The sequence below is a fragment of the Sapajus apella genome, unplaced genomic scaffold, assembly GCF_009761245.1.
Source record: "Sapajus apella isolate SASKATOON/1434 unplaced genomic scaffold, GSC_monkey_1.0 scaffold94, whole genome shotgun sequence".
NCBI classification, from domain to species: domain Eukaryota; kingdom Metazoa; phylum Chordata; class Mammalia; order Primates; family Cebidae; genus Sapajus; species Sapajus apella.
In genome coordinates, this window is record NW_022437034.1 from 273,966 (window position 1) to 285,627 (window position 11,662).

The 11,662-nt window shown below is 42.0% G+C and overlaps 1 protein-coding gene, 1 non-coding gene and 1 pseudogene across 4 annotated transcripts in view; 2 read left to right on the forward strand and 1 right to left on the reverse strand.

The window, feature by feature from the left end:
- The window catches only part of STOX1 (storkhead box 1), a 58,609-nt gene that overhangs the window by 37,375 nt on the left and 9,572 nt on the right, over window positions 1-11,662 (forward strand). For 2 of the 3 annotated variants that reach the window (XM_032256161.1, XM_032256162.1), the window contains exon 2: window positions 8,827-8,979. The exons of the other annotated variant lie outside the window; for it this stretch is intronic. In XM_032256161.1, the coding sequence (XP_032112052.1) occupies window positions 8,827-8,979 (153 nt within the window). The remainder of the gene's footprint in view (window positions 1-8,826; window positions 8,980-11,662) is intronic. 3 annotated transcript variants of the gene reach the window in all.
- Window positions 2,120-2,177, reverse strand: LOC116535457 (annotated as a pseudogene).
- On the forward strand, window positions 10,539-10,631 carry TRNAY-GUA. Its single transcript has 2 exons — window positions 10,539-10,575; window positions 10,596-10,631. It is a non-coding gene; the product is annotated as a tRNA-Tyr (tRNA).

Below are 11,662 nucleotides of genomic sequence, written 5' to 3' on the forward strand. Positions count from 1 at the left end.
TTTTCTTTTTTTTTTGAGACGGAGTTTCGCTCTTGTTACCCAGGCTGGAGTGCAATGGCGTGATCTCGGCTCACTGCAACCTCCGCCTCCTGGGTTCAGGCAATTCTCCTTCCTCAGCCTCCTGAGTAGCTGGGATTACAGGCACGCGCCACCACGCCCAGCCAATTTTTTGTAGTTTTTAGTAGAGACGAGGTTTCACCGTGTTGACCAGGATGGTCTCGATCTCTTGACCTCTTGATCCACCTGCCTCGGCCTCCCAAAGTGCTGGGATTACAGGCGTGAGCCACCGCGCCCAGCCAAGAAAAGAATTTTCAACCCAGAATTTCATATCCAGCCAAACTAAACTTCATAAGTGAAGGAAAAATAAAATCTTTTGTGAACAAGCAAGTACTCAGAGATTTCATCACCATCAGGTCTGGTTTATAAGAGCTTCTGAAAGAAGCACTACACATAGAAAGGAACAACCAGTATCAGCCATTCCAAAAATATACCAAAAAGTAAAGAGCATCAACATAATGAAGAATCTACACCAACTAATGGGCAAAACAGCCAGCTAGCATTAAATGGCAGTATTAAACTCACATATATCAATATTAATCCTAAATTTAAATTGACTAAATGCCCCAATCAAAAGACACAGGCAAATTGGATAAAAAGCCAAAACTGATCGGTATGCTGCATCCAGACCCATCTCACATGCAAGGATACACAAAGACTCAAAGGGATGGAGGAAGATTTACCAACCAAATAGAGAGCAAAAATAAAATAAAATAAAATAAAAAGCAGGAGTTGTAATTCTTGCCTCTGATAACATAGACTTTAAAGCAACAAAGATCAAAAGAGGCAAAGAAGGACATTACGTAATGGTAAAAGGATCAATGCAACAAGAAGAGCTAACGATCCTAAATATATATGCACCCAATACAGGAGCACCCAGATACATAAGGCAAGTTCTTAATGACTTATAAAGAGACTTAGACTCCCACACAATAATAGTGGGAGACTTTAACATCACATTGTCAATATTAGACAGATCAATGAGACAGAAAATTAACAAGGATATCCATGACTTGAACTCAGACCTGGAACAAGTAAACTTAATAAACATTTACGGAACTCTCCACCCCAAATCCACAAAACATACATTCTTCTCAGTACCACATCACACCTACTCTAAAAGTGACTACATAATTGGAAGTAAATCACTCCTCAGTAATTGCATAGCATTTCACAGGTTTAAATGAAATATTAGGTGGCTGCTTGTTCGTTATTTTCCTCCCTTATTCCTTCCTGTCTCCATTGTTAAGCACAATTATTGGCATAAAAGAGGTTTCTAATACCCATTTTTAGACTGCATTCTAGCCTGGGCAATAATGCAAGACTCCCGTTCTCCCTCTTTCTTTCTCTCTTTCATTTCTTTTCTTTCTTTCTCTATTAGTTTCTTTAAAGAAAAAAAAAAAAAACACTGACGTCTAAGGTAAAGAATCGCCCACTTACACTGGTTCACTGCTGTCCTGAGGATAACACTTTCATATATGAAAAGTTCTTTAAACATAAAAACACACCATGAAGTTTTCCAACAAACTAAAGGTCAAGTATTTCTAATTAGCTGAAAAAAAGAAAAAAGAAACCAGCTCTTTTTCCTCAGAACTTTGATGAGGTCTTGGGTTGCATTGGAACAATATTGTTGAGCTATTGTCACCAACTCCAGAAGCCAGTCACACTTCCCTGGGGGCGTACTCCTATTGGCCAGGGGCTGTCAAGGCCACTGTCATTAGGCACCAGGGAGCAGGTACTGATTGCCTGGGGTTATATGAATCCATGTCCATCCCACAGGAGGCTGATTCTAGCATTGACTGCTACAAGGGCCTGCCCTGGACTTTACTGGATGAAAAGCTTTTGACGGTGAAGAGCTTAATATTTTCATTTGTGAATTGGGCATCTACATGCTACCTTTAATTTCCTTTGCACTTTTTTCCCCCCAAACAAGTGGACTTGTAAAAGAATAACTTTTAAACCCCTCTTTGTTTTCTTTTTTTCTTGTTTTTTTTTTTTTTTTTAACTTTTTGTCTTTTTTTTTTTTTTTCTTTTTCTTTTTTGTGGAGGTGGGGGGTGGGGGTTGCTTTCTAGTCTTTACCAGAATTTGCTAGACAAATTCTGAAAGAGCTGTAATACTATAACTTGGAAATTAATAAAACAATTTTTTTTTTTGAGATGGAGTTTCGTTCTTGTTGCTCAGGCTGGAGTGCAATGGTGCGATCTCAGCTCACCGCAACTTCTGCCTCCCGGGTTCAAGCGATTCTCCTACCTCAGCTTCCCAAGTAGCTGCGATTATAAGCATGTACTACTACACCCAGCTAATTTTGTATTTTTAGTAGAGATGGGATTTCTCCATTTTGGTCAGGCTGGTCTCGAACTCCGGACCTCAGTTGATCCACCCACGTCGGCCTCCCAAAGTGCTGGGATTACAGGCGTAAGCCACCACGCCTGGCCAACAAAAAAAATTTTATACAGCAATTAAATTTTTTTGTAGTCAGCAAGGAATCAGTCAATTAACAACAAAAATCTTTTGCAGAAAATGTTGCAGGCACAAATAACCTCACCTCTATCGTGCTATTTTGTTGGTGTTTTTTGTGAAACCAGTCTTTCAGCCTAAACACTTTTTCCATTTCTGAGGCACCAAACGGTACAAGACTGTGTAAACAGAGAGAACTCCATTGTCAACTGTTTACACTCTGGCTCAAAGTCTCTCCTTAGCCTTTTGAGCTGGACTCAGCTCAAGGGTCAAAGACCCACAGCAGGGCTAGACTGAAGAGTGTTCTTTAGTTTACTCCCTCATAGTGGAGGACAGACCCAAAGGGCTGGCCTTCTCTTATTGTGGAATCTGGTTACATCTATAAGTGGGATCTTGTGCAGAGAAAGTTTTGGTGAAAAACTCTTAAGAGTTATGCATTCCAAAAAGCAGAGGAGTGTAAAAGTCAGTGAAACAGGCCATGGCTGAAGCTTGAAAGTGATCCCCATGTCTGTCATAAATGTTCCCATGTCAGGGTGTACTCTGCTTTCCTGCACAAAGGAAACTCGATGATTTATGCACCTGAAGGACGTATCTTAGCAACAACTGTGCAGGAAATGTACTGAGAAACTTTCTCTAGGCTTTGTCTAGAGGAGCTCCACAGCAGAGGTGAATAGCAATTTAACATGTCCTCTAAAGTGAAGTTTACCTTTAGTTGTATTAATTTTAAATATATGGGTGGAAGGCAACTAGTCTTCCTAGTTGTTGGTAATTTGTTTACTCTTTTAAAATAACCATCCCTACATCATATAGGAATTATGAATAAATTTTCTTTTTTTTTTTTTTTTTGAGATGGAGTTTCACTCTTGTTACCCAGTCTGGAGTGCAATGGCGCGATCTCGGCTCACCGCAACCTCCGCCTCCTGGGTTCAGGCAGTTCTCCTGCCTCAGCCTCCTGAGTAGCTGGGATTACAGGCACGCACCACCATGCCCAGCTAATTTTTCGTAGTTTTAGTAGAGACGGGGTTTCACCATGTTGACCAGGACGGTCTCGATCTCTTGACCTCGGGATCCACCCGCCTCGGCCTCCCAAAGTGCTGGGATTACAGGCTTGAGCCACCGCGCCCGGCATGAATAAATTTTCTAAGAGTATCTTTCGATTTGGCAAACAGTGTTAGGGTTCTTTTAAAAAGTTGGGGTTTAAAAAATGTAAGAAAAAAGTTCTGTCTCCTTGCTAATTAAAAGTAGTACTTTCTGAAAAATCAGTTTTTCACTCTTTCTGAAATAATTACAGGTTGCAAACAAATGTATAGGAAGCCCTATGTACCTCTCTCCCAGCCCCGGGAAAATCTATTTTGACTATTAGTTTTACTATGAAAAGAGGAAACAAACCTAAGGATTGAATTAGAAAATGGGCTGCTTCAGTTCTAGCCCAAAGGCATAGTGGAGACAGCACTACCATTTTTTCCAGTGCACAGAAATGGGCAGCCATCTGCAGGCGGGCACAGCAGTGACACCAGACAGCATGCTGATTTTCTCTTTTTCAGTGTTCTCCCCAACTCCATCTCCAAGTTCACAGTGACTGGGTTTAAGGAAAGGTGAGGTAAGGCTCAAATGGGTATTGTGTGGCTGAAGAAAGCCTTCAGGCTTTGCCCTCTGTGTCTAGCCCCTGTCTTTTAAGGAAGGGAAACTTCCCCGCTCTTTTAAAATTAAGGCCCCTAGTCCTCTAGGTTTTATGGCTGGCTTTGGAGAAAGGAGGTTCTGGTTTCTATGACCTGCCTTGGGGAAAAGGGATTCTTGTTTCTAGGCTGGATAGGATAGAAGGATAGGAAAAGGCCAAAGAAAACCTTTTGCTTCTGAGGCCTTCATCATGGAGTGTGGCTTTCTGAGTTTCAGCATGCAGTAGGGATAGGTAATCAATTCATGACCACAGGAAAAGATGTCTTTAGGGAGGTAGGGAAAAGAGATATAAAAGCTTAAAACCACTTATTTTAACTAAACACATGAAGTTATATCAAAGAAGCATAAAGATATTTAAAATTGTACTTTAATTTCACATTTTGTCTGGTTGAAAGTAGAGGGATAAAAACGAAGAAAGTAAAACTCAGATGAGGAAGGAAAAAAGAAAAAGAGGGAGTGAGGATAGAGGCTTCTTACCTTCAGTTCAGAAGTTGAGTTTCAAGGAAGATTTTGAGTTTTAGGTAAATTAATGCCCCGCTTGGACAGTTTTTCAGGGCATCATCTATCACCACTCTTTGAAATAGCAATTGATTAGCCATTCATCCTAGCTTTTTAGCATGGTAGAGGCCTCTGACCATTACCCAATGGGATATCCACAGCCACACCTAGAGGATATCCTTCCCAGGCTGCAGAAGCAGACAACAATTCTACCTTAAGATGTGACCTTCCAAGGCCAGATAGAGAAGCTTAAGTAAAGAAGGGAACAATGGAAAGTATAACAGCAAACTGCTTATGATTTCCTTATTGAAGTCCTTTATCTTCATGCAGATACAATAAGAATACAATATTGGTCACTTACCAGCTCTGAGCTTCAACACTTCATACCTGGCCAGTCCATTCCCTTCCTTCCTCCCTCAACAGAGTTAAACTGAAGGGCATAATGAAGTTTTCTTAATTCTTTAGCTTCCTTCTGGCTACACTTGACTCCCCATTCAGCCCCAGGACCATGTTTGTTACATGGTTAGCTACTTTAACATTGCCGTCATTAACACCCTAACCTTCTACCAATCCAAAGATTAGTACTCAGAGCTGCAGTATGAACATCCCCAGGTGGTTGTTAGAAGTGCAGAATCAGGGCCTCTGAATCAGAATCTGCACATTAGCAAGATCTCCTGGGGATCCTCATATGCACATTAAAGTTTTAGAGGCATGGGCTGGCCTCCCCCAGCTCACCCTTTTCCATTACAAAGTGCCACCCCTCTGCCAAAACCTATGCATAAATCACTGGAGACTCAGGGCTCCTTCACAATCTTCTTACTCATTTTTTATTTCCTAGTACTTTGAGAATAGCTCCTCAAACCCCCTTTCCACCCGCCATCCTCTTATTCCCATTTTTTCCTCCTTCCATTCCTATTTTCTTCCTAACTTGACAGAAGTCAGATGACTTTGCTGTGCTAATATATTTTTTTCCTTCTCTGCCTCAACATATTTCTGGTCTTCTGCCACCCTCGATTATTTTCTCAAGTCTCAGATGGAGTAGCATCTTCCTCATTTGTAAGCTAGCCTCTCTACCTGTGCCCTCGATACATTTTCCCTTCCCCCTTCTCTGGGATCTTCTCTTACTGATCTCCCCTCTCCCAGAATCACGTCCATCATCTCCATTAAGCCCTTCCCATTTGCATCCAAAGGGACACAGATCTTATTTTGAGAAAACCACAACATACACACACATCCAGTCATATTCACTTGATCCTACTCCTTTCTGGTTTGTGATCTATTTCTCCTTATTCACCATCAGATTTCACATACAAATGGTCTAGAGCAGTGGTTTCCAACCTGGATGACTTTGCCATTGAGGGGACATTTAGCAGTGTCTGGAGACATTTTTGGTTGCTGCAACTGTGGGAAATGCTACTGGCAACTAGTGGGTAGCGGCCATAAAGCTATTAAATATCCTACAATGCACAGGGCAGCCTCCCACCACAAAATTATCTGGCTAGGGTGGCTACCTATCCCAGTTTGCAGTAACTTTCCTGGCTATAGGCTTATAGCACTGAATATCCTGTGTTCCAGGAAACACCTCAGTCCTGGCCATACTGGGACCATTGGTCATCATATATATATCTCGCCCCAAATGTCAAAAGTGCCAAAGTTGAGAAACACTGCTCTACAAGGAACACCCATTAACTTTACATTTTTCTCACGAACTTCCTTTTCTTCAATTGGAACTTTTAATTTCTGTCTTCTTTTCTACGGAAATAGGTTTCTTTGTTTTTTGAGACAGGGTCTCACTCTCACAGAGGCTGGAGTGCAAAGGTGCAGTCACAGCTCTTTTCAGCCTCTAACTCCTGGGCTCAAGTAATCCTCCCACCTTAGCCCCCTAGCAGCTAGAACAGGCACATCACCACCCTGACTAATTTTTTTAAATGTTTGTCGTTGTAGAGATGGGATCTCACTATGTTGTTCAGGCCAGTCTCTAATTCCTGGCCTCAAGTGATCTCCCCAAAGTGTTGAGATTACAGGCGTGAGCCACCATGCCCAGGATGAAATTGTTTTCTTAAAAGTCACCAGTGGCACCTTCCAATCAAGAAATCCAATGGCTTTTCTCCTTCCTCTACCCTTTAGATTTCCATCTAAGCATTTGACACTGTTGACCATTATTTATTTTAAAGTCTCTTTTTTAAAATTTATTTTTTTACTTTTTAAATTTTTTTCTATTTTCTCCCCCAAAATTGGATGTCACGAAGTTCTTTTGTCTCATACTCTTGTTATGTGCCTTCTTGTTTTTGTTATTCCTGCTGTCTTTTTTTTTTTTTTTTTTTTGAGACAGTCTTGCTTTGTCATGCAGGCTGGAGTGCAGTGGTGCCATGTCAGCTCACTGCAACCTCCACCTCCTGGATTTTTTTTTCTGAGACGGAGTCTTGCTCTGTCACCCAGGCTAGAGTCCAGTGATGCAATCTCAGCTCACTGCAACCTCCACCTCCTGGGTTCAAGTGATTCTCCTCACTCAGCCTTCCGTGTAGCTGGGATTACAGGCACTCACCACCCACCCAGCTACTTTTTGTATTTTTTAGTAGAGACGGGGTTTTACCATCTTGGCCAGGCTGATCTCGACTCCTGACCTCGTGATCCACCTGCCTTGGCCTCCCAAAGTGCTGGGATTACAGGCGTGAGCCACCACTCCGAGCCTCACCTCCTGTATTTAAGCAATTCTCCTGCCTCGGCCTCCTGAGTAGCTGGGATTACAGTCGCCTGCCACCACTCCTGGCTAATTTTTGTGTTTTTTAGTAAAGATGGAGTTTCACCATGTTGGCCAGAGTGGTCTCAAACTCCCGACCTCAGGTGAAACACCTGCCTCAGCCTCCCAAAGTGCTGGGATTACAGGCCTGAGCTACCACCCCCAGCCCCTACTATGTCTTAAATATAGATTGTTTTTAGTTAGGTGTTTCTTGGTGCTTTTCTTTTTATTCCACTCTTTAACTTCAGATCTCATCTCTATTAGTTGATTCCTAAATCTCCTTCCTGAGTCTTAGTCTCTCATTTCCAGTTGATTGAAGGGTTCCCATGAATGTCCAGCAGAATCCAATACTCGACCTGAGTAATAACAGGTTAGGAAGAACATTTGCTACACTGGTTAGGAGGAAAGATATAATCTAGCTTACATTTCCAGCCTGTGTTCCACTTTGGTCCTGTGTAAGCCTTAAGCTCTATTGAACCAGAATAACTCCATCCATGCTCTTACATGTGCTTTCCATGGTTTAGGTTCATGTCTTCTTAGTAATTGGAAAACAATTCTGCCTTTCTTCAAATCTTCCCATTCATCCTAATGAGGAAAGTGTAGAATGGTGAAAATACTGAATCAGGAGTCAGAAGACCTGTTTCTGTCACTTTACTTGCTTTTAGACTTGGAACAATTACTTGAGCTTTCTATAACTTTATATATTTTAAGTAAAGAAATAATAATCCCATGTCTGCCTTTCACAAGATAGGTAATATGGAAAATATTTTGAAAGATGGTAAACTACTGGTATATAAGCATTGTGTGACGTTCTGAACTCTGATAATACTTTGAGACTTTCTGATGGAATCTTGCCATCTCTTGTAGAGACAGTTAAAACACATTTCTTAAAAGTAGAGACCATAAGGGAAATCTTTTTCTTTCATAGTTTCTTTTTTTTTTTTTTTTTTGAGACGGAGTTTCACTCATGTTACCCAGGCTGGAGTGCAATGGCGCGATCTCGGCTCACCGCAACCTCCGCCTCCTGGGTTCAGGCAATTCTCCTGCCTCAGCCTCCTGAGTAGCTGGGATTATAGGCACGCGCCACCATGCCCAGCTAATGTTTTGTATTTTTAGTAGAGACGGGGTTTCACCATGTTGACCAGGATGGTCTCAATCTCTTGACCTCGTGATCCACCCGCCTCGGCCTCCCAAAGTGCTGGGATTACAGGCTTGAGCCACCGCGCCCAGCCTCTTTCATAGTTTCTATCATTGTACATGTCATGTTAACAGATGCTGAGTAAAGACTGATGAAAGAATTGCAATTCCACCTGTTAGTTTTTATTGTTTCACTAATTCCAAACATTTTATACTATATCAAATTTATCACCCTGCTTTTTTTAAATCTCCAATTTAGGTGATGTCTTTCCAGTGCAAATGAATCCAATAACTCAATCTCAGTTTGTACCTTTGGGTGAAGTTCTTTGCTGTGCTATATCTGATATGAATACAGCTCAGATTGAGGTAACACAGGAATCACTTTTGGAGCATTTGATGAAACATTACCCAGGTAGAGTAATAAGTTTTTCTCCATTTGTACTTCATTGCATGTGTTTGGTTTCTATAGTCTTAAACGCATAAGTAAACTGGGTGATATCCTTTTTTTCCCACTTCTTCTGTAGAACTTTATATCAGAACCCTGCCAGAAGTAGCTCTGCATCAACAAATTTGATAAGGGTATTTCTTTTACTTTCCAGATAACCTTTTCCAAAAATAAATGCTTATGGCAATAAATAAATCACACTCTGTGAAAAGGAGTGCAAAATGAGAGTTTATTTCCCCCCCACCTTCCATTTTTCCATTCTCACTTCCCAGAGATAACAACTGCTATTATCATTTCTTATATATGATAATATAACAAATTTTATATAACATAAATTGGATCATTCTATACATTCCCTCAACACGTTCCCTTATTAACTTAAAAACATATCTTAGAGATCTTTTCATGCTAACATATATTGACATGTGTCATTCTTTTACTTATTTATTTAGAGACAAGGCCTCACAGAGTGCAGAGGCACCTTCTTAGATTGCTGCAGCCTCAGACTCATATGTTGAAGCAATCCCCCTGCCTTAACCTCCTGACCACAGGCATGCGCTACTCGTTCTTTTATTTATTTTCTTCCTTTTCAAGATGGCATCTGAGCCAGGTGCAATGGCTTACCCCTGTAATCCCAGCACTTTGGGAGACCAAGGCAGGTGGATCACGAGGTCAGGAGATCAAGACTATCCTAGCCCATTTGGTGAAACCCCATCTCTACTAAAAATACAAAAGTTAGCCGGGCGTGGTGGTGGGCACCAATAGTCCCAGCTGCTCAGGAGGCTGAGGCAAGAGAATTGCTTGTACCCAGGAGGCGGATATTGCAGTGAGCTGAGATTGCGCCATTGCACTCCAGCCTGGTGACAGAGTGAGACTTCGTCTCAAACAACAACAACAACAACAACAACAAAGAATGGCATCTGGCTTCAGCAAACTTAGATATTTTATTCTTTTAATAGCTGCATGATATCCAATGCATCATTGTAAAAGGATTTTTTTTATTTTTCCCATTATACAAGTAATATAGGAAAATTCAGAAAATACAAAAACATGACCACTCACAGTAGTACCACCCAAAGGAAACCAATGTGAACATATTGATATATTTTCTTCTATTATTTTTCTTATACAAACATTCTTCTTTTCTTTTTTTTTTTTTTTTTTTGAGACGGAGTTTTGCTCTTGTTACCCAAGCTGGAGTGCAATGGCGCGATCTCGGCTCACCGCAACCTCCGCCTCCTGGGTTCAGGCAATTCAACTGTCTCAGCCTCCTGAGTAGCTGGGATTACAGGCACACACCACCATGCCCAGCTAATTTTTTTGTATTTTTATTAGAGACGGGGTTTCACCATGTTGACCAGGATGGTCTCGATCCCTCGACCTCATGATCCACCCACCTCAGCCTCCCAAAGTGCTGGGATTACAGGCATAAGCCACCGCGCCCAGCCAAACATTCTTATTATTTTCATGACATAATTTCGAACCTGCTATTTGGTAAAGGGAATTTCTTTTAAAATTATTTTGTCCCTTCGATAGCTCAGCTGGTAGAGCGGAGGACTGTAGCTACTTCCTCAGCAGGAGACATCCTTAGGTCGCGGGTTCAATTCCGGCTTGAAGGAGACAAGCGTTGGTTTTGCCGGGAGCGGTGGCGCGTGCCTGTAGTCCCAGCTACTCGGGAGCCTGATGTGGGAGGATTGCTTGAGCCCAGGAGTTCTGGGCTGTAGTGTGCTGTGCCGATCGGGTGTCCACACTAAGTCTGGCATCAATATGGTGACCTCCTGGGAGCGGGGGACCATCAGGTTGCCTAAGGAAGGGTGAACTAGCCCAGGTCGGAAATGGAGCAGGTCCAAACTCCCATGCTGATCAGTAGTGGGATTGCACCTGTGAATAGCCACTGCCCTCCAGCCTGGGCAACACGGCGAGCCCCCGTCTCTTAAAAAATAATAATAATAAATAAATAAATTAAATAAAATTATTTTGTTGGCCGGGCACGGTGGCTCACGCCTGTAATCCCAGCACTTTGGGAGGCGAGGCGGGTGGATCACGAGGCCAAGAGATCGAGACCATCCTGGTCAAAATGGTAAAACCCCGTCTCCACTAAAAATACAAAAAATTAGCTGGGCATGGTGGTGCGTGCCTGTAATCCCAGCTACTCAGGAGGCTGAGGCAGGAGAATTGCCTGAACCCAGGAGGCGGAGGTTGCGGTGAGCCGAGATCGCGCCATTGCACTCCAGCCTGGGTAACAAGAGCGAAACTCCGACTCAAAAAAAAGAAAAAAAAAAATTATTTTGTTACCTTTTGCTTTGAAGAACTATTAATACCATATCCTGATGCTAGGTAGTTTGCCCTCATCCAAGAACCAGACTAGTTTTCATTTTCTCTTATAAATATTTAAGCCATGAGACTGGTTTTTAAAAACTCCCGTTTTCTCATCAAGAATGCCTTCCACAGCCTAGTGGGGTGGCCCACACCTCTAGTCCCAGCTACTTGGGAGGCTGAGGCTAGAGCATCACATGAGGCCAGGAATTCAAGGTTAGCCTAAGCAACATAGGGACACCTCATCTCTAAAAAATATAAGTAAAAATAAAAATAATTCTTTCCTCAGTTTAAATTTGTAATGGGTTTGTATTTGAGTGAATTCAGATTTTTT